The sequence below is a fragment of the Drosophila elegans genome, unplaced genomic scaffold (genome assembly GCF_018152505.1).
Source record: "Drosophila elegans isolate 14027-0461.03 unplaced genomic scaffold, ASM1815250v1 contig_183, whole genome shotgun sequence".
NCBI classification, from domain to species: domain Eukaryota; kingdom Metazoa; phylum Arthropoda; class Insecta; order Diptera; family Drosophilidae; genus Drosophila; species Drosophila elegans.
The window spans coordinates 3,913,246-3,936,422 of NW_024545550.1; the positions used below are offsets into that span (position 1 = coordinate 3,913,246).

General features: G+C 39.8%; 2 protein-coding genes and 1 pseudogene across 2 annotated transcripts; 1 reads left to right on the forward strand and 2 right to left on the reverse strand.

The window, feature by feature from the left end:
* Positions 1-6,295: 6,295 nt before the first annotated feature.
* Positions 6,296-8,159, reverse strand: LOC108144978 (annotated as a pseudogene).
* A 210-nt stretch (positions 8,160-8,369) lies between these two features.
* On the reverse strand, positions 8,370-10,476 carry LOC108144956 (probable cytochrome P450 28a5). Its single transcript, XM_017270101.2, has 6 exons — positions 10,262-10,476; positions 9,953-10,199; positions 9,787-9,891; positions 9,174-9,717; positions 8,828-9,094; positions 8,370-8,771 (listed from the first exon to the last, which is right to left on the reverse strand). The coding sequence occupies exons 1-6, from the start codon at positions 10,453-10,455 to the stop codon at positions 8,605-8,607; spliced, it is 1,524 nt and encodes a 507-aa protein (XP_017125590.1). The 5' UTR covers positions 10,456-10,476; the 3' UTR covers positions 8,370-8,604.
* Positions 10,477-21,847: 11,371 nt separating this feature from the next.
* On the forward strand, positions 21,848-22,936 carry LOC108144957 (protein crossbronx-like). Its single transcript, XM_017270102.2, has one exon. The coding sequence runs from the start codon at positions 22,048-22,050 to the stop codon at positions 22,828-22,830; it is 783 nt and encodes a 260-aa protein (XP_017125591.1). The 5' UTR covers positions 21,848-22,047; the 3' UTR covers positions 22,831-22,936.
* Positions 22,937-23,177: the final 241 nt, after the last annotated feature.

Genomic DNA, 23,177 nt, shown 5'->3' on the forward strand with positions numbered 1-23,177 from the left:
GACCGGCAACCAGAGCACCCAGACCACCAAGAGCAACAAAAACCACACTGGTAATACACAATACAAGGTCCGAATTCTTTTCATAACATATTTTGCATGCAACACTGCGTGTCCGGCAAAGCTTGGCGCCATCATTTTCACCCATGCAATGGCTCTGCGTCCAGCCGCCCCTTTAAGCCACTCCCAATTTGGCCCACACACTCGCGGGCCAACTTGTTTTCGCGCCATTTGCACGCGTCATGAATTTTTCATAAACATTTAAAGGGATTTCATTACATGGCTTGCACACATGCAAACACCAGAAACTCCATACGCTGCCATATTTAAACCGTTCGACTGCCCTTGTTGAAAAGTTTTTACAGTCGTTCTACGAAAAGTTTTATCTTGAGGAACTGGAATCAAATTGAGTGGTGATAACTATATAAAACTTGAATTTATTTAATTTATACTAGCCCAGTTTCAAAAGCTAAATTAAAAACATATTCCAAAGTTAAGATCTTGAAAAGAACATGTTTTACAATTATATGGGCCAAGAAGCGTTTTGTTTTCCACTGCTTTAATTTTTAAAATTTTCACAAAAACCGTTTTATGTTCTAGAATTATTGATTCCAAGTTGTGATACAGGATTATTGCACCCTTATAGTTGCGAAATGAACACAGAATTGTTATTGATTCTTATGGTGAAGCTTGACTGTATGTTTACATACAACTTCTCTCTCTCTCGGTCTCTTTTCAAGAATCATGTAAATTAAAAATTTAATTCTGTTCACAACATTCGTTATGCCAACAGTTGTTATTATTGTTGTTGCTGATACGTTGGCGTCCATTGTCCATCGTCCATCGTCCTTTATCCTGAAACCTGACGTTTGCTCACAAATGACAAATATGTATAAGCCGACCAAGGCTATAAGTGCGGTTTTCGTGAGACGTCATTCAAAGCGGGCTGCTGGGAGTTGAAGCCATTAAGAAATTATCATTTAATGATTTTCCACCCGCCAATAAGTATTCAACTTTTTGAGAGAGATTTAATTTTCTCTTAATGGGGCATACTGTTTGCTAATAAGACATTAAAATATAAGAGGCTGCAGTCTTTATATTAGATCAGTGGACTGTTTGTTTATTGAATAGTTGTGCTATTTATTTTGCAAACCTATTAAAGCTTAGTACAATTTAATTAATTTAATATTATCCTACAATTTATTGACGAACATTCGTTTTGTTTGCAACCAAATTTGTTAAGTTAATTATGAAATTATAAGCTGGCAAAAATTGGTCGTGCTGGCCTAGAAATATTGAATAATTTAAATGCAGTTTTCTGCTTAATATGCAATTTGCATAATATACTGTGTATATTGACACCACCTAGTTGGTTAACAAAAGAATCGCCCTTGACAATTTTCGCATCAGCGTTGACATGTGTTGTTCTTTGGTGCAGCAGGACACGCCGACGGACATTTCGTGACATCCTGTGGATGACCCCAAAGGAACATGCCACATTTAATTGCATACCGAGAAAAAACAAATATTTGAAAGGTATATTTTGTATAGTTGAGTTGAGTTACAGTTGGTTCATAACAATAAGCTGTTTTTGCTGGAAATTCTAAAATAATTTGAATATTATTAATGTGAATGTAAAAATTGTGACACTTACTAAATACAGAATCGTTTTAAAGCCTTAATATAATTTGTAAGATTGACAATTAATAAATGTCGCTGGCTCTCATTCCAGGTCGTCTTCATTCTAATGCATTCTCATAAAATTTAATGATTATCCCTGACACTTGCCATTCTTTTTATCAGCCCAGAACAGGTTGTCGTCGAGCACGGAAACCTAAGCCATCTTTACTTGACTACGCATTTTAATTACCATCACGTGGCTTCACAAATATTCAACTGTCAGGAGTAAAATGCAAATACCTCTGCCTGTTCATCCGTTTTTCGCCGCGTCACCCGAGATGTTGGCTTAAAAGTACGGGCAATTTGCAGTTACGAGCCCGTGAAAGTGACTCCGCCGCATTTCATTAAAAATAACAATCCAAACCTTGGCCAAGTCAAACTATCATCCCCTTGAAGAGTCACCCGCTGGCAGCGAATTAAGCTAAATTAGTGTGGCAGGAAGGGGGTTCATTAAATAGGTTTAGCAAATACTACGCACATCAAACTGAGCACTGAGCACTGAGCACTGAACACAGAGCACCGAGCACATGCAGCAGCTCAACTGTGGCTGGATTGCTGGTACTGACATTATTCATATTTCATGGCCCCAACGGCGGCTGCTGACTACGACACAAAAAGCGAGGAGCGAACTCAAGTTGCCAAGTACAACAATTATGGTTTCGCTCTATTTGCCCTGCACAAGCACGGTGGATGGGGGTTTTGGGACGGGATGGCATTAGGATGGGGTCTTAGGAACCCTTCTTTATGGAGGTGTGTTTGTGCTAGCGATTAGCCTGACGTGTGCATAAAAGTCAGCCTGACATTATAATGCCTTTAGTTTTTATGCCCATTCGGGGCTGGGGCTGGGGCTTGGGTTTAGGTCGGGTTATGGCAAGACCTTTGCCAACATGCACAATTCTTGCATATTTATGCACTTTTAATTGTGTGTTTGTTTGCACGCGCTTGTGTGCTAATTATTGTCAGTTAGCTGGCGCATATGGATTTTAATTAGCGGGTGTATGGGGTTGGGAGCTGATTCCGAAGAGGCGGTAAAATGTAAAGCCGTAGAAAAATACACTGATTTCGGTAACCATTACCAATCATGAGCGAGCGATGAAAACTAAGGAAAATAGTCAGTGTGAGCAATATTTTCATGAGCATTTTTCTATTAAAAAAACATCTGAAGAAGCAACCACTGATTCCAAAATTTCTGTATTAGCATCACCATAAGATTTGATAATCAAAAATGATTGAAAGAGAAAATCGGTTTTGAACTAGAAGATAAAATACAAATTTAGAAAGATTTTTCAACAAGTGAAGAAAATAACAAATACTTCATCGATGTCAAAGATTCTTACATAAAAAGTTATTTAATATTAATGCAACGAATTAAAAAAGTCTTCTTTGAAGTTTTTGGGCAAGAGATGGAAAAACATTTCAAAAATGAAGTATAAGTATTCCAAAGAAACTTTCAATACTTTAACTGAATTGTTTAAATAAAATATATATTTTTAGTACAGTACCTCTACCATCCTTTTTATTTAGTTCATTTTAAGGGCTGACCTAAGCATAGACCAGTAACAGTCGTTCGCAACAAAGCGAATACAAATATATACGCAAAGCTCTTTTGTTGCCTTTGCCTTCCAATTTGCAGACACATATCAGAAACGCATATTGAAATGTAATATACAAAATGTAACTAAAATGTTTTGAAAGACAGCCAAAAACACAAAAAAGGAAGGGATGCGAGGCAACGTTTATTTCATCGTCTAAATGGAGTGCAACTGGGCGAATCTGAAGCGGGCGAATCGCACTGGGCTTCATGCCATTTGTTAAGTGCAAGTTCAATAGCATTAAGAGTGCAACACAAATAACCATAAATTCGGAAAAGCTGCAAATTTTGCATATTTTTGCAAGTCGCCCTCGTCGAGAGTTTTTTGGGGAAACGGGAGTGGAACTCCTGATTGGTAAGCCAAAAAATATAAAAATTGCGCTTTCCCAACGCAGGGCAGCTGGAGTGGCATTTGTTTGCCAATGCCATTTTCAAATAGATTACGTATGCGCCCGGTGGTACTGCGTTCAATGCTCTTTTTCGTGTGATTTATTGGGGCGCCTCGATGTCCACACGACCAGACCAGTCGGCCAGTCAAGGAATTCCTAGCCGACTTCCTTAAGTTATTTCAATATTTACACTCGTGTAACATATGGCCAGATGGATGGGGGCGGTACGATAAATTGCCAGGCCAACCGCAATGATTTACTGCCCCAGTCCGTCCAAATACATATATAAATATATATAGGGAATAGCTGTACCATGTATACCATGTATACCCCTCCCATGCGTGAATGTAAACGCACCTTTGTGTGCGCCAAATGGTCCTATGTTTCTATTTTCTACTCAAAACCGCATTTATATTTATTACTTTGGCATAAATCTTGTCGCATTTTCACATTTGTGTCGAATTTGTCGAGTTCGCATGTGTTTATGTATTCACATAAGACCGGACCATCGCCAAGGATATTTCCCACCCCCCGAAAGCTATTGGCACGTCCACAGTTTTTGCCATTATTGCTGCTGTAGGTGTAGGTAAACAATAAACTGACCCCCAAGTTCGGGTCAACAGGCAACAGCAGCAGCAGCAGCAGCAGCAGCAGCAGCAGCAGCAGCAGCAGCAGCAGCAGCAGCAGCAGCAGCAGCAGCAGCAGCAGCAGCAGTCTGCACCTGATGTGAGTTTCCTTCACGGGGAAAGTGCGAAATATATGGCGTGTGTTTCTTTCGTTATTGTACACGAAATGAAGTGTACATAATTTGGCAGCGCACATTGAGTTGCATAAATTTAGTACGGTGTCCCAATAAAACCATTGTAGTTGTCAAATACAAAGAGGGAGTGTGGAATTTTTACGCAGTCGTTGGAGGGAAAAGGTCAATTGGAATTTTGGCGAATGAACAAGGAGCACTAAATATGGCTGTCAACGTTTTTTCTGGTAATTGTTTTCTTTATGGCTGCAATAACCGTATAGTATTAAATTCCTTTCTAGCTAAAATAGTATATTTCTGTAGGAGATTTAATAGCAAACACACATTCAGATAGGTGTCTGAATTAAAGGCATACGTCGTGAACCTAAACTACTACGCTTTGTTGATCATAACTCTGGTATTTAATATGTTATGCTCCAAGAGACAACTAAAACAAACAGTTCATAATCATTTTGCTAACTCACCTGATAAATTATAAACTTCCTCTTTAACACTTTGCCATCGTTATGGCACTTTATTAAACTTTTTTTAATTATCTAATAATGCAAATAGAAAACAATTTAAATTTAATTGCTTGACATGTGCAGTGTGAAATTTTTGGGCATAATTTTGCATGTCGACCAAATCAACTGCCAGTCAAATTGTCAAAGTATTTGTACAAAAAGTGTTGGTCAAATGTCAAAGCCAGGAAAATGAAAACTATTCCACTTCTGACCATGACACGACTGTCAAATATGTAAATTTGCCTTGCACCCTAGAACGCTGGTTGGTATTTAGAGCTCCTAGTTTTCAGAGAGCGTGGAAAATGGGAAATTGTTGGCCAATTATTCGAAATTGGTTATGGCTGCCCTTGCCTTTGCAGTTTCTGCAAATAATATTGCATGTTAGGCAAACAATTGCAAATATTAGCACTATTAACTGCTCGCCTGGAAGTTTGCTTCAAAGTGGAACTTTGAAATCAATTAGGACTGCGTCAGAGGAACTCAGAAAATCATTGGGAAAACTTGGAACCAAGTGAAAATTGTGTCAACCGAAATCAAGGGAAATCGCTCAACCTCCAAGGATGCGGTATTATCGTAACAGGAAGGACACTTCGAGGAGTATAGTGGCAGTGGGCCTCTTTCGGTTCGTTGGCTCTGCTCAAAAATAACAAACTTATTGTTTAGATTTTGCCAATGACAGCTTCCCATGGCCTCTTGTGTGCATCGAAGTAAAAGTAAAGCATAACACACAGGCGGGTACCATCCAGAAAATAGAAGCTTTAGCTGCAGCAAAAATGGCAACTGGCAGCATCGGGTGCCCCTGCCCCTAGATCCGGATATGGATCCCTTTTCACTCCTCCTTCTACTCGGAATCTCTGCATAAATGTGGCTAAAATGTAATGCAAACAATTGAAAAACTGTCAATGTGGGTGGCTGACGAAAGAAGACTCAGCTGCTTAAGCGGCAAGAGCAGCAAAAAATAAGTGGGGGCAATCGAAAGGCAAAATGTGGCATATTCAGATACTTTCGGGGACTGAGCCAATATTGTAGCCAATATTGAACTGCAGTTATTCCAATTCTTTACGATTTGGCCAAACATTTTTGATGTTAAACACTTTAAGCACTACAAATCTGCTGGCTCAACTCGTAACAAGAATATACTTTCTAGTATTATTAAAAAGTGAGGGACATTTTTTAAGACTTATGTATTTGCTTAAGTTCTTTTCGTTTTTTCACAATAAGTTAATAAGTTTTATCGTATTCTGAAATACAAAAAATATTTTTATTAGTCCACCAAATATTTTAGTTGTCTGACTTAAAATTTATGCCTATATCGTAATTATTGGCGGACCGAAACGTTCACGCCAATCAGCCCATGAAATATGTGCCCAAAACGGAATTATTGGCGGACCTCAACATCCAACCAAATACCTCCATCAAGAGTAGGTAGAAATGAGGTTGGGACGTATAAGTTGTCCCTGCGGGTCTTTGGATTGAGCTTAATATTGAATTTGCTGATAAGCTCACAATTAAAGCCTTAACTTGGGTGGTTGCAAAGCGCATACCTATTGAACACTCAAATAATAAGTATCAAGCTAAAACAAATTGGATTTCAACTGACCTAAGCGAGCACGTGGACCATCTCCGAATCTTATGTAGACACCACGTTCGCGCAAGTTTTTTGAGACATCAGGATCCATAAAGCGTTCAGGGTTGAAAGTCTGTGGGCTTGGAAAGTATTCCTCGTCCTTCATGTAGCAGAAGTGAGGTATTAATACGACGGTTCCCTGTTCCACGGTGAAATTAGGACCATCTTTGTTGGGAAGTTCCATGGATTCGGTGCAAAGTTTGGAGGTCAAAAAATCGGGTGCGAATAATCGTATAGTTTCTGTAAGGTCGATTTAAGGTTGGGTTAGGTAAGTACTTAACGTCATATTTTATCATTTTTAAATGTGTTTCAAGATGTCATATTCTTTTAAATACAAAATATTCTTTCTGATAGATTTCAGTGAAATTTCCCACCATGCATGCAGGCATCCAGATAGGGCAAGTCGTCTAGCTCATCATAAGGTATGATGCCATCTTGAAGATGTGCCTGGATTTCCTCGCGTAGCCGCTGCTGCACCTCTTCATCGCGGCCAAAAAGTGGCAAGCGTTTCGAAGCCAACCAGAAGGAAGACCGAGACGAAGCCCAGCAGAAGTGGTGTGAGGTGTGTCTAGGTTCCTCTTCTCTCCGATCTGCATCAGGTAGTCCAGAAAGTCGGTTCGCTGAAACTGGCCAGTTGCCAGTTGGGATTTTCGAGACTGAACTGCCTTGTCCATTAGCTCGACTAAGAATCGCTCCACATGAAGCGGTATAAAGCGCAGTTTGATCAAATTACTAAGTGAGGGAAAGGTACCGACCAGGGTTTTTAGGATCGAGAAAGTCCAGTATCGGTTGTAAGGCTCCTTCATGTTGGCAAAAATGGGAGTCGGGTTGCCTGTAAAACTTTCGGCACTCAAACCGAGCACACAGTCTGTAACCACTTCGGAGGTGAAACAGAGGCTCAACTGTTGGGTAAATATATGACATATGTAATATCAATTTACTTTCTAAAGTAAATGTACTTACATCCTTGGCATTGATACCATCGGCTGCACCCAAGCGAATTTGCCTTTTCACCCACTCGCTCGTTAGCTGGCACACCTTGTTCGTCACTTGATAGACAGATTTTATCTGTTCGTTTATAATAGGGTGTAATTAACTGCAGAAATCGATTTATTACTCCACTTACCCGGCCATTTGTCAGACCGAGAATGATATCGGCCCGCCGTTCCTTCCACCTTTCGCCGGAAATGCAGAACGGGTTAACGGACATAAGATAGTTGCTTTTTTCATCAGCATATTTACAATATTCATTGCTATGAAAGTTTTTAAGTTCGAAACGAAAACTCGATACGCCAGCTCTGGACTTATAAGTCATAAGTTCTGGAAACCGTCCATTAAAGATGACCACAGCATCGTACCGGTTTTTGTACTCTCTAAAGGACACAAATTGCTCAGATCAGACATTATAGCAGAGTCGATATTCGTACTCATAGATGTCGTTCAAGTCGTGGATCATGTTCCGCTTCATCTTCAACAGGTTAAGATAGTTGCCGGTGAAAAGTTTGGGCTTGGGTCCTGGCACTTTTCGTTTTCGCCAGTGGTTGAAGTTCCAGGTCATGATCACATAGAGCAGACCGGCCAAAGTGAGGCCCAAAGCTAACGTAACCAGAATCATTGTACTTCACTTAAAAGCGATATGCGTACTCTGCGAATTTCAGAATGGTTCTGTTTAAAATTTCAGCTTAACCGCTCTATTTGTACCTGTTCGCGGCTTGACGATTAGGTGAAAAATAAACAGATAAACAATTTCCTTTTGGCGCCAAAAGCCACAGTAAATCTTCGCTTACAAAAAGTGATAAACTTCATAAATATATAGCCGGTTTATTTATCCTATAAATTGATACAAAAATAATATTTAAATGTAACAAGAAAGAAAGCAAACTTCGATAAAAATATATATACTGTATGGAGTTGCAAACTTTTAACTGGACAATAATACCCATTCCAAGGGTATATTTTATACAAAGAATACCGTACTTATTAAATCATGTCATACTCATTTACTAATGAAGTGTTTAAAAGCATTCGCTATCAGGCCATGATAAAAGCCTTTAGCGTAATTATTGACGGTCCTCCATGTCCAACCAAATTCCCCCATTTAGATTAGGCAGAAACATGGTTGGGTTGTACAAGTTGTCCTTGCGGGTCTTTGGATTGACCTTAATATTGAACTTGCTGATCAGCTCCACGATTGAAGCCTTAACTTGGGTTGTTGCAAAGCGCATACCTAATGAGCGCTCAAATAATAAGTATCAAGCTAAAACAAATTGGATTTTAACTGACCTAAGCAAACACGTGGCCCATCTCCAAATCCCATGTAGACACCACGTTCGCGTAAGTTTTTTGAGACATGAGGATCCATAAAGCGTTCAGGGTTGAAAGTCTGCGGGCTTGGGAAATTTTCCTCGTCCATCATGTAGCACAAGTGAGGTATAACCACGACGGTCCCCTTTTCCACGGTGAAATTGGGACCATCTCCGTTCGGAAGTTCCACGGATTTGGTGCACAGTTTGAACGATATAAAGCCAGGTGGGAATAATCGGATTGATTCTGTAAGATTGGTTAAGGGTTGGGTAAGCTAAGTTTATCACCAAGATTCTTTTGGATAGCCTTAAGTAACATTTCCCACCATGCATGCAGGCATCCAGATAGGGCAAGTCGTCTAGCTCATCATAAGGTATGATGCCATCTTGAAGATGTGCCTGGATTTCCTCGCGTAGCCGCTGCTGCACCTCTTCATCGCGGCCCAAAAGCAACAACATGTGCGCTAGAACGCTGGCAACTGTTTCGAAGCCGTCCAAAAGGAAGATCATGGTGTGGCCCAACAGTTGTCGAGTGTCCAGGTTCCTCTTCTTTCCCAGCTGCATCAGATACTCCAAAAAGTCGGTGCGCTGAAACTGGGCAGTGGCCAGTTGAGATTTTCGAGTCTGGACTGCTGTCCCCATCAAGACGGTGAAGAAACGCTCCACGTGGAGCGCTATAAAGCGCAGTTTGATCAAAGCACTTAGGGAGGGAAAGGTGCTGACCAGGGCAAAGAGGATCGAGAAGGTCCAGTGGGGGTTGAAGAGGTCCTTGATGTTGGCTAAAATGGGAGTCGGTTTGTCTGTAAAACTGTCGGCACCCAAACCCAGCACACAATCTGTGACCATTTCGGTGGAGAAACAGAGACTCAACTAAAAATATAATAAATACTCAAATAAAATATAAGATTATATTCTGGAGATATATAAAAAGGTACTTACATCCTTGGCATTGATGCCATCGGCTGCACCCAAGCGAATTTGCCTTTTCACCCACTCGCTCATTTGCTGGCACACCTTGTTTGTCACTGGATAGACCGATTTTATCTGTTTTTTTTTTATAATGGGGTGATATTTACTGCAGATATCGATTTGCTACTCCACTTACCCGACCATTGGTCAGACCAGGAGATATATCAGCCCGTCGTTGTTTCCACTTTTCGCCGGGGATGAAGAATGGGTTATTGGACAGGATGAAGTTGGTTTTTTCGTCAGCAAACTTGGACAACTCATTGTCATGGAAGTTTTTGAAGTGCGAAACGAAAACACGATGCGCCAACTCTGGACTAATGACCAGAAGTTGGGGAATCCGCCCGCTAAAAATACCCACCGCATCATACTTGTTTTTGTACTTCCTAAAAAGACACAAATTCTCAAAATAAGATAGTGGTCTTCAAAAAATTATAGTTTTACTCACTCATAGATGTCGTTCAAGTCGTAGATCATGTTCCGCTTCATCTTAAATAGGTTGGGATAGTTGCCGGTGAAAAGTTTGGGCTCAGGTCCTGGAACCTTACGTTTTCGCCAGTAGTTGAAGTTCCAGGTCATGGTCACATAGAGCAGACCGGCCAAAGTAAGGCCCAAAGCTAATGTAACCAAAATCATTATCATTTACGAGGAAGCGTCCTCTGCGAATTTCACAATGGTTCTGTTTGAAGCTTCGGCTAATCCGCTCTATTTGTACCTGTTCTCGCAATAAGTTGCCCGCGGTCAGGGAAAAAGCTCGGCGAAGAGATAAGAAGAAAAAAGTAAACAAACAATTATATTTGGCGCGATAAGCCACAGTCAAACTTCGCTCACAAGAATTGAGAAATTTGCATACATAAATATCCGTTTTTTTAATCTTATTATTTTGTGCAGAAATAATATATAATTTGAAATGCAGACCAGAAGGCATAGGTAGTATACAAAATATAACAATTCAATTCAAAATTTAAACATTAAAACTTGCGTACAGTTTGCGTATGTAGTGCATTATTTAATAACAACAAAAATAAACAATCATTTATGATATCAAAATTTAACAAACTCAATTGAAATTCAATCATTGATTTCACAAAAACAGCTTTAAGCTTAAGGCAGAAGAGAAAATATTGCGAGAATGACCAAACATAAATATAAATAGATCAAGAAAGTTTACCATTTCTAAAGCTTTATTCGTCGTTTGATTAAAATTTGTTTGTTTAAGAATAACTAAGCGGAGATAAAAGTATACGGTTAATTAAAAATAAATACGCTATATTTTGGGTAACATATTGTGTTATCTATTTTCAGTTAATCATATGGGGCTTTTATTATCCATGCCATTTAGCTCATATAAAAAATCTAAACTAATTTGTACAGTTCTAAAGTCACTTATATGTCATTATTACTAAATAGCTTTTTATATTTTTTATAGATTACATTTGTTTGCTAATTTAATCCTTTAAAGGCCAAAAGGCAATATATTTTAACTTTATATATGCTACACCACCGCAATGGAAGATGAAACGTTAGAACTCACTTAACTTGTTGGACGCCCACAGCCACGCCCCACACCCCAGTTGCCGCCTACCTAACCAACCACACCCACAAGCCCATGAGTCACTCAAAGCCAACATCCACCCTCGCCAACTCTAATTTGATCAGACTCAATTCAAGAACCACCGGGGTAGTGACTAGTGACTAGTGACTCCTTGGCAGTGACATGACTGCTACCTTTTGGCATTCGAAAGCTGTTTGCCGGGGCGACAGCTGCTGTCGCATATTCCGTCACTTTGTTATTAACTGCGAACCGCGTTGCCCTTTTATTCCTTTTATTTCCAGCTCAAAGTAGGGACCAAGACGAATATAATTCCGTTTCAGTGGCGGGAAAACCTGTCACTGCTGCACGACAGATGACAGGATGGATTCCGCGTGTCTCGGTGGCTGCCACAAATAAACTAATCTAATGGCAATTTGCATTTGATTGCGAATTTGATTTGATTCGCTCGTTCCGCGTGCAAAGTTTCGGTGACAGTGCGAGAATTAAAAAACCATTGGCACTCCAACTTGCTGCGGTCCCAGCCACAGAAGCAGTATTTTTGTATATATATATATTTTTTTTTTTTTCGCTCCAGTTAGTGTCGCCACAACCGGAGGAGGACTTTAACTTGATATAGCACACTGGAAGTGGGAACTTTTCGGCCACAATCGTTCGGTTTTTGGTTCGGTTCTGGCCCAGCCAGATAACTAAATCGAGCTGCAGCCGCTCCACTCGCATAATGGCACACTTTCCGCTTCCGCATTGTCCGCTGCCAACTTTGTGCCCCCTTTTTTGGGGGTGGGGGGCTTCATCAATAGCTCAAACGGAATAATTTTAATTGCAAGAACCAGCCAGCCAACAATGGCAAACGAATTGCCAGCACTGCCCACAACTTCCGCCGGCACTTGGACGTGGCTTCAGTTGGCTTCAGTTGGTCAGCACTTCTCTGCGCTTCAACAATTTTAATTGTAACTTTTGCTGCCAACTGCAGCAAACAGCTAGTAAACAGCATCAACAGCTTCGCTCATTGCGGCTTCAGCTGGAGTTGTGTCTTAAAGCGCTCACAGTTAATATTTGCTTTTGAGCTTTGTTTGCCTGAACTCTAGTTCCCAAAGGTGACTAATGAGTTGAATTGTCTATTAAAACTTTGTGATTTTGTTCTACTAGCATATAGCAAAGGCAAGTAATTAAAGATGTTGTTGTAGAACTGAAAATACTATTTTATACTTTTCAGTTTTAATTCTACAGCGAAGAGTTCAAATCTGTAGGCTAAGGCTTTATTTTTAAACAATACACTTTCGTGGTAATAGTTTAATACTCATTTGAGGGAGACATTTTTTCTTACCCAATATTTAAAATGTACCCATATTTAATAGTTTAGTTTTTATGACATTTTTTTTGGGCTTGTAACAAGCTATTTTCTAGTTTTTAAATAATAAAGTCAACATTCTTTAAATAATTTTCATTTTTCAAAATAAGACGAACAATCTTAAACGAAATTTTTGTTGTATCAAAATAGTCTTAAAATTAAATTAGCATACTCCCTGTTGTAAAATAATAATCCTTATATACGGTGGTAAACTTGATAAAAAAGCGTGCATAAAATACTAATTCTGAAGGAATTTACATACCAGCATTATGTAAGTAATTAGTCAAACAAAAATGCGGAATTCATTTTTTTTCAGAAAACTACGAATATGTTTAAGAATGTTGTATTAAATAGTAATGAAATTACATTAGATAAGCTGCGAATCGAAACGTGAACATACTTTAAATGAGTCAAAACTGTTGTAAAATATAATAAATAAAATAAGTAAAGTCTTACTTTAGATCTTACCTTATACACAGAAAATAATGTTTTGTTGGGCATGTTTAAGACCATTTCTCTCAGGCAAAACTGTCTTTATTTTCTATTCTCATAGTTTCGTTCTGTTGCCCCTTTGTTTTGTGGCCTTAGCCTTAGCCTTAGCCTTAGCTTAGACCATTTTATGAGGTTGACCATCAACATAGACATTTATCGAATGACACATTTTTTCCTGCTGTTCTGGACTTGCTGGGGCTGCTGTTGCATGCGGATCGGCAAATTTGCGGCTTTGCTTTCTTGTGTCAATTATTTAGCTGCTTTTTCCGCTGGCCCCTACTGATTTTAATTGAACCTCATATACAAAGCAGGGCCAACTGCAGCTCCAGCTCCAGCTCCCAAGTTGGCTTGTTGCCGCTGCTGCTGCCACTGAACCCGAAGCTGCGGTCCATCGGCGATGCCGATGTCGATGCCGTTGCTATCAGGCACTTTTATCGCCGGCCACATCTGCACCAAATAAAATAATTGAACGTTTTGCGATAAGCATCACCCAACTCGAGCTCCAGCTACAGCTACAGCTCCTCTAAAGAAGCGGTCCAAACGAGCCATTTTGGCCAAGTTGTGGCGGCTCCTGGCTGGATTCGTGTACAGCAAATGTCATGTTTACAGACCGCACTCAGCCGATTTGTGTCAAAGTTGAGTTTAGTATCTATAAAATTATATAATACACTTCCTGATTTCATTTTTTGCCGTTTTCTTGGCTTAATTCCTTCTTTTTCTTTTCGTTTGCAATGAAAATGTAGTTCAGTGTCCGCAGGTCTGGCCACTGTGTGTGTGCTCCCCCTTTGTTTTTTTTTTCTTTACAAGCCGAGTGGCATTGTTTGGACTTGGCCCTAAGCTGCGACTGGATTTGACTGCACCTCAGGCCTTAACCATTGTTGAACTTGTTAGGCAAGCTAACGCTGGCCCACGGTCTCCACAAGGTGGCTGGCCAAAAAGCTGAGTTCGGGGCTTAGAAATTCGCTGTAGCACTTGGCAATAAATGCCAGTTTGGTACTTTATTTGGCCACGATCAATAAAAACTAATTTTAGTAATTAGTAATTAAACAAAGGTAATTTGTTCTATACCTAAAAAATACATTAAATTAAATGCGAGTGCTTAAAAAAATATAATTCAAGATAATTAATTTGCTATGTGTTAAAATTCACAAATGGTTTACATTGGTATACAGAAAATAATGGGTTTTCAGTTGTAAAAAGTACGTTGTTTCTAAAATCAAAACATATAACTGTGCTTATTTATGTTGTATGCCTTAATTAAATTAAACGGTTACAATCATTAATTTCCGATCTTTATTTTACAAGAACTTTATTGAAAAACATCATTGCATTTCACTTTGAGTGCAATCATAAATAATTATATTCATTTATTTTTAAATGACAACTGCTCTGAATATTTGCTTCAGCCAGTATGGGCGGTTTCCTCTCAGCTTCTCAACGATGTGCCGATAAATGCTACTCAGTTAATAAATAACTGCCCGGGGTGGAGCACAATCTTCGGCAGGCAGTGTGCTTGAGTTGTCTTGGCCCTGTTGGCCCGGATTTTGATTAACTGTTGTCAAGGCACAGAGCCATGGCACGAGCTTCTCCGGTCCGATGGCTTCTCTCGATTGCCGCTGCTGCAAATTACTTATGCATTATTATAGCTTTGATTTTCGGCTTACGACGGTGGCTGGTCGGCCGATACACCAGAAACAGATATTGGTATATTTAATGGCCGGCAAGGCTGAAGCTGAAGCTGAAGCAGAACCTGAGCGCACGCTCGTTTATCTTGATGCGGACGCATCCTCTTCATCTGGAGGCTCCAGCACCGATTTTTCAAGAGCGGCGCGTTATGCTGTCTTCATTGTGGCATTATCTCAAGCTCGACTTCAGCCTTTGTTTCCTTTTTTTTTGCCCCCCTCTTTTCTGCTGTATTTTATACTCGTTTTTTTTGGGTGCATCCGTCAGCGGAGTTGCAACTGATAAGGAAACGCTGCGAAGCTGCTACCATTTTTGCATTGTACGCTAAAATATTTCTCATGTAAGGGCCCCCTGAACAGGAGGCTCTGATTTGGTCAGGCGATGGTCTTCGGATTCCGCTCCGCAGCATTAAGGCAGCAGCACCAAAGGGTAGATCTGCAGAGCTGATAACATTACGTATACGCCGGGCTGTCTTCCTGTATTTGTATTTACCTTTCAGCCGCTGCCACGGCCTGTGAATTATTTTTGACAACTCTCTGGTCATCGATTAAGCAGCTTAAGGCTTATCAGCCATGCGGCTGTCGGCCGATTCCCAAAAAAGGGGAGCAATCAGAAAGTCTTCGGTGACTGACCCCAAGCATAAACTTAAGTTGTTTGTAAATACAGACGGCCGTATAAATACGGTCTGGAATGTTCGGTAAATAAACACAATCGTTGTATTTGGAGGATTGTAAAATTTACAAATACCATCCGCAGAAAAAATGCATTGTTTGCTCAGGAAAAAATTCAGATGATTTTTAAAATTTTGAATATTACAGAATTTTATAAACTGGAGACTAAGTAAATTAATCTATTATTATTATTTTTTTTTTTTAATTTAGAATATTTTAATTTAAAGAATTTATTTCTGGAAAAATTATTAATCAGAGACAAGTTGTTGAGCGGCTATGTACTAATTGTTGTATAAGTCAGAACGACAACTCATTAAAAATGAGACACAAATTACAAGAGCCGTAAGCCTCATTCTTCAGTTGGCAGCTGCATGGGCCCAACTCCAAAGATCGGAATCAATTAATACAAGCTTCTTTGTACTGCTTTTTGCTCCACTCCGACCACAAAATGCCAAGTTCAAACGGATTGGTCCGGAGATATACGAAGAAACGGAGCTCGAACTCCCAGCTAAACGATTTATTAATGCAAACTGTCTATCGCCGTTGATGCGGTTGTGGTTTGATTCGCTTTTTGTTTGTTTAATTGAAATGAATTCATTAAGCCTTTGATTTGCCTTGCAAATTGCACAGATGGATTTGGATATCGAGCTCGAGCCGAACAGACTGCGACTGCTCCTTTTCGCTGACTAGCCTTACCTTTGGTGTCTCGTCTTTTGGCCCGGCTAATGGTTAACGGATGATGTGGTGATTCGGTGATGTGGTGATGGTGATGTGGCGATGGTGATGGGTGACGGGGCGCACATCAAAGAGCGGCCAGCTAGCAACGTCATGGCCGCTCTACAATAATTTAAAGCGAATTAAATATACGAAAATTAACTGCAGCAACAGTTGCTCCAATTCCCATTTCAGCTCGATTCCTTCTCGGCGGCAGTCGCGTCGCAACTGTTGCACGTTTTGCATGTCAGGAAAATTGCTTCATTTGTGTCCGCGCGAATGTCAACAAGGAACATGATAAAGCGAACAGACATAATGAGAGTGACTGACTTGGAGGGCTTCACCCTTTTTTTTGGATTTACCTGGTCAAAGGGCTGACTAGCTAACAAGGCAAGCGAAAAGACAAAAAAAAGCCATTGGGTTTTGTGAAAATGTTAATTATTTCCCTTGGCAGTTGGGACTATCGTTAGTATAATAAAATATTAAGCACACTAGTTTAATTCAACTTGAATAAAAACGTAAAGTTTCATAATCGTTTTTTTGCTCAATTAAAATTCCTTACAAATTGGCAATAAAATATAATCTTGCTTAAATATAGACTCTGGAATAAAGGTATTAAAATAATCTTTATTTGAGACTTAAGAATATAAATACGTCAACATAATTAAACTTTTTCAACAATTATTCATAAATTTTAATACCTGCCCACATAAATGTAAAAAGTCAGATTCCAGTACTATTATAAACGAATATTTTTGCGACCCGCTAAAGTATTTTAGCTTAGTTTATTTCTTAATAAATGTTAAAAAATCGCACTAAAGGGAATAAACATATAAACATACAACGGTTCTTTAAGTTAATTAAATCTAGAAGTAAATGAAAGTTTTGAACGGTAAAATGACTTATATTTGCCATGTTTGATGTGCACACATTCAGGCCACCAAAGTTTTCAATTTTCCCGCAACAACAATGGACTTACCAACGCGTTATGGCTACGTGACTGCCCGAAAACTTTGGCCAAGAGTTCTGGCCGTGCGGCAAATTAAGACTATTGCCACCCAACTAAGAGTTTACTTGATGGAATATAGGGCCAATGGCACGTGCTTATCGCGCATATCGGTTGGCATTATGTCGCCCATCGAGCGATTGAACCGAAGATTAAATAAGTGTGCTATAAAAATTGAATTTGCACTTGAGTTGTGAGCTGCTTGTATTTATGAGCTGAAGCCCCGCGGGCTAAATGCTTGGCCAAGAGACTCGAGTCTTGTGGATGCAGGGCAATTATGCAATTGTTTGTGGGCAAATAAAATCATGCCAAGTATTTGGGGGGAGAGACGAGAGAGTTCTGGCGAACTAAAAACTCCAAATCGATATGCAAATAAACGAATGAGGCGTATACACAAATCGCAAAAACGAGCTGAGCTGCCACGCCCCCCGCTTCATGGGCAGCCCCCACTTTCATGGCCACAAAAAGAAGTTTTGACCAAATTCGTCGACGTCGTAGTCGTCGTCGTTGTCGTCGGGACCTGCATTCGGCCGGATTCCGATTCCGACTTTGGATCCATTCTCTGGTGGTCCTCCGTGGGTATTTTGTTGCTGCTGCTGCTGCCTGCAATTGCTATTGCTACCAATTGTGCATGCAATTTATTTTTAAAGAAATAATTGCTTCGCCGCATGTTGGCCAGCTTAGCTCAGCTCGGTTTGGCTGGGTTGAGCTGCCTGCGATTATGCAAATATTAGTAGACCCGTTGTCGTCCCCGTCGCTGTTTTTGCTGTTTTTGCTGTTTTTGCTGTTTTTGGTCGGCATTCCCATATAATAATAAAGAACGTCAAGTGAAAGAGTGGCCGGTGTTTGCATATAATCTAATTTGAATTTGAATAAGCCACACACAGAGCACACAGAGTGCAGAGTGCTGAGTCTGGGATTGCATTTGGATAGTGCCATCTTCGCCTTCTTCTCCTCGATCCACTTTTCGCATAAATCAATAATAGCACAAATATTTCACAATTCCACACATTTGTTTTTAAGGTTGGGCTATTTATGACACCGCCTGAAAGTATGCCACAGCATGCAATAAGCTTGTTAGTTCTCTGCTCATAATTCATAATGAAAGGAATGTTTTCATTCCTCTGACTTAAGAGGTTTTGTATACATTGTTTAAGGAAGTCAATTAAGAAGCCATTGTAACTGGCACCACATTTGGGTTTCAAAAGAATCAACAGAGATTTCCTATTAAAATTTAATTGTTAATTAATCTCTTTTAAAAACGTTTTATTTGGGAAAGGTGATTGTGGCAAAAATATGCACCCACACCGATTAAAAAATGGAATAGTAAAAATAAATATAGGACTTTAAAATTTATGAAATCTCAAAAATAATTAATGTTTTACTTAAGTACGTTTTAATTATTTTAAATATGGCTTAAATTTACAATAAATTTTAAGATATTAAAATCAAATCCGAACATAAAAATAAAAAAAAAATTAAAAGTGTTTAATATTAAAAATAACTAACAATTGCAATTGATGAAAATCTAAGCGAAAAATGTTTAAATTGAGTACAAAATATTTGGATTTCTGCGTTTTTTTTACCTGAGTAAGTGTGTATTAAAATATCTGCACTTAATGGTGTGCGACTATATTCCCTTTAAATACTGAATACTTTAACATGTATAAAGATATCTTATTCTTCACTATTTTATTCGAAATAAGCCTCGTACGGCTAAGGAATTACTTTAAGTGGTAAAAGGAATGAAAAGAGCAATTTTCGAAATTCAGCTACAGTATTTCTGTACACTACAGTACACTCTCGAGCTTTCCCTGTAAATAACTGATTGATAGCAATCGCTGAATCTGGAATACAATCCCATTTCATTTGAGTTCCGTTCGCAGAAGTGCCTCCCTCCACTGCGGAAAGTGTAAACATTTGTGGCCAACCCGCAACTCTCAGCGAGAACTTTAAAACACACCAATTCGTTTATTTTATTCGACTTTGATGCTTTTTCGTTTTTTTTGGCGGGGGGTGGGGGGATGGGTTTTTGGCATTGGTTAATGAAAGTGCCAGTAAATGAAATTGGCATCGCGTTATCCGCCGGCTCCTCCAAGAACTGTCCTTATGTGGGCCCCGTCAGAGAGTTGTTATCTTATAAAACAACAACAGGCACTTAAGTGTTATATGCCACCGTTTTACAAATGCCGGTCCTCAAAATTGGGAAGGTACCGCTCTGTGTTTCTTTTTCGTTCCCGAAAGGCAAACGCAGCGCAGCATAAATGAAGAAAGCTGATAAGAAGGGCAGCCAAATGGCAACTGGAGAAATTGCTGCCCGCATCTGAGTCCAAGTTCGAGTCCGAGCTGGAATGAAATCCGAAATTGAATGTTGGGCTCGTGGGTTCGTCGTTTGCCATTCGCCAGGTGACAGGCCGTGGTGTCCCCCACAGGTGGACGGTTTATACATATTAGCAATTGCCTGGGGCCATAAAAAAACACTCTGACATGGGTTGCAGTCGCCGGGGGCAGTGTAGGTGAAAATGAGTCGGACGCGAGGCCCTTTCCACGCCTGGGTGTTGCACCCATGTCTCAGGGCACATCCCCACATGACAACCGGCGTTAACCACCAGTCGGATTGCATCCCATCCAATCCCATTCCATCCGTTTGGGGAAAGTCTCGCGGTTCCACAGCCGCAAATCATAACGTATCATATCGCCCCGTATCGCGGTATAATTTTTAATGAGTTGAAGCACCGCAACACCAATTTTTATTTCCGTTCATTATTTTTTGCCGATTTCCTTATCTTTTGCACGTTTATATGCATTCGTTTCATTCCCTTTCCTGGGCTGAACTTATCAAAGAAACGTCATTGTCTGTCCGTCTGTGTCAGTAAAGGTTTCGGATATGTTTGCCAAAAAAAATATTATACAAAAGTAAACACAAGAGAGAAAGTCTTGGTGTGAAGGGCAAAATATAAAATACTCTTTAAGTTTTAAGTATCTAAGCTTACATATATTAAAATAACATTTAGGAACTTGGACAATTATTAAGTTTTTAAAATAAATATTGTCTTTTGACTTTTTGTTACGATAGAGAAATTCTTTCTTATTGGCTTACTGAACTGAAAACTGATTATTTGGGATTGGACCTTATTTTTGTTTAATTCTTTCACCACGTCCCAAATTTGAATTTTACAAATTCTGTTTTTCAGACCTGTAATGGCTAATTATTCTAGATCCATGAAATTAATAGTAATATTAGTCACATGTTTTTGAAATGTTTCAAAGTAGCACACTATTTTAAATATGAAATAACACACATTTTAATATTCTTCTTACACCCTTGTTTTAAAAGTTAATTAGGTAATTTATAAGGGCTTAATCAGATTAAAATTGGATAACTTTTTTGCGAGGGTAAAACAATCGTCGTTGCCGAAGTGCCAAAAAATATCAAAAGTCACTTCGCTGTTCTGCCAAAAGCGATTGCTTGAGCGTCGCCAATTAGGAGCTGCTGCCATCGGGGCATGCAAACATTGGGCGCCTGTTTGGCCAGTTGCGAGTTGGCCGTGCCAAAGCCACTTCCGTCACATAATAAATTCATAACAAATCACACGGACGCAGAGCCAAACGCCGGATCACACGGCCAGAACATGCGACATTATAATGCCACATTATGTTGCCAGTGCGTGAAAGAACCGTACATCAGAACATCATGGCGACAATAAATCAAAAATCCGCACTCACACATGCAATGCGATCTAAGCCGCGTCTCCAGTTCCCCAGCTCTCCAGTTTTCCAAATCCCCAACTCCCCAAGGCTGCTGGCTCGATTTCTGCGTGTATCTGCTATTCGCAAAATTATTACACTTGACATGATTGAATACGCCGCTGAGTACCAGTTCCAGATCGCCAGTACAAGTACCAGTACCAGTCCCATCTGCCGGTAAGCCATCCCATCCCATCCCGCAACGTCCCTCTTCATTCGAAGCATACTGCATACTATATGTAGTTGTGACTGGACATACATAGTTTTTCGAGGTCTCGGCGGATGATTCCCGTTTCCCGCTTGTATGTTGTTTTGCAGTAAGTTGACATGCCGCATAAATGTTGGAAAACGCATTGTTCGGCAAAAAAAATACACTGGTCGCAGGAATAAGTTTTTGAAATAATTACAATTTTCAAGTTTTGAAAAGCTGCCTCTCTAAATCTACCCAATTTCAAAATACTGAGATAGTTATAACATATAATAATACATTTTCTTATTTTAGTTCAGAATACTAGCATACACTCAGAAAATTGTATGCTTTGATTTTAGGAAACGTTCCTAATCATGGCTTTAAAAATTATTCTCGCATGTATACTAGGGTCTTGTTCACTTAATTTATATTGACTTAACTTTAAAAACATGTTTAATTCATTATTCCTTAAATAAAGAAATGTGTTCTAAATCGGGGAAAACTTTTTTAACCTTACAAAAATGTTGGCATGGCAGAAACAATAGTTTTTTCAACACCTAAACTATTTGTTTTTCTAGATAGTTATAAATAAAATGGGGGATATAAACTTTGTGAAAAGCTTCAAAAATTTTACAGCATGTCAATAATTGTCTGTCAGAGTATGAGATTCGTTTAATTAAGTTTTTCTAGGCCTTTAGAGTATAGCCTTAACATCTACTCGCTCCGCGGGATTCCATTAGCTTCTCTAAATTTTTGAGTAATCACCACTTAAATCTTTGGTGGAGCTTAAGCAACCATCTTGTGCCGTAGCCAGAAAGTGTGATCGCCATGTGGTACTCTACGGAAAATAACCAGCAGATGGCACTCATCAGTCAGAGCTACCAGATCCTGGCCGAGTATAATTTGGTGAAGGAGGAGCTGAAGAACATCTATGCAATTCCCAGCTATGCCTGCGGATTGCACTGGTTCGGCGTGATCTTCGTGCACGGTGGAATCTATGCGGGCAGCGTCTTTCGCTTCTCCATTCTGCTGCCGGACAACTTTCCGGACACCACCACCCTGCCCACGGTGGTCTTTGCCACCGTGGTTCTGCATCCGCACATTTGTCCGCAAACCAAGACCCTCGACCTGTCGCCTTTTTTCAGGGAGTGGCGCAAGGATCAGCACCACATCTGGCACTTACTGCGGTACATCCAGGCGATCTTTGCAGATCCCGAGGGCAGTATCTGCACTGGACAATCGCCAGCCGGCGACTTGGTCGTCATGGATGAGGTCAACAATATGGAGGCCTTGAATATGCTGGCCAAGAGTCGGCCGGAATATGTCAAAAGGGTCCAGGAACAGGCCACCTCCTCGCAGCTCCACATATACGACCGTCCGCTGACGGATGATCCGCACTATATCATCGTGGAGCCGTATTGTGCGGAACGGCACATCCGGTTCATGGACCAGCTCAATAGTCCCAGCTGGAAAGAGGCCACCTCCGTGGACTGCTCTCATCCTTCGGAGTACATGGGACACATCGATACCGCTAGACAGCTGGACGAGGAGGAGGCCAATAAGATTATTGGAGAAGCTCCACAACGAGCGGAACCCGGAATCTCAGCGTGAAGAGGCTGTGGTCTCTTAGTAGCTTAATGGTGAATCAGGCATAAAAGCAACATGTCACACTTACTAATACAAAAGGCAATAAAATTGATTAAGTAAATATACTAAATGTTTTCGAATTTGGACTCTTGGTCTTGATTTAAGATCTAAGCTTAAGATAATTTTAAATGAATTCAATCTCTTTAGACTTGCTACTCATTCACATGTAATAATATAAAACATTTATTTTTCAATACTACCTTGTTTATTGACTGTTTATCCAAATTGTTATTTTAAAGACATTTTTTTAAACGTTATTACGTCGTCATATTTTCCACTTAAATATTTAACCTTTTAAATTATTGCTAATT

Excerpts from the sequence above, each read along its gene's own strand:
- LOC108144956 (XM_017270101.2), bottom strand. The coding sequence starts at position 10,455 with ATGATAATGATTTTGGTTACATTAGCTTTGGGCCTTACTTTGGCCGGT. Across the intron at positions 9,718-9,786 it reads ATGGCATCAATGCCAAGGAT|TTGAGTCTCTGTTTCTCCAC; the intron begins GTAAGTACCTTT and ends TTATATTTTTAG. Across the intron at positions 8,772-8,827 it reads TGGGCCACGTGTTTGCTTAG|GTATGCGCTTTGCAACAACC; the intron begins GTCAGTTAAAAT and ends AGCGCTCATTAG.
- LOC108144957 (XM_017270102.2), top strand. The coding sequence starts at position 22,048 with ATGTGGTACTCTACGGAAAATAACCAGCAGATGGCACTCATCAGTCAG.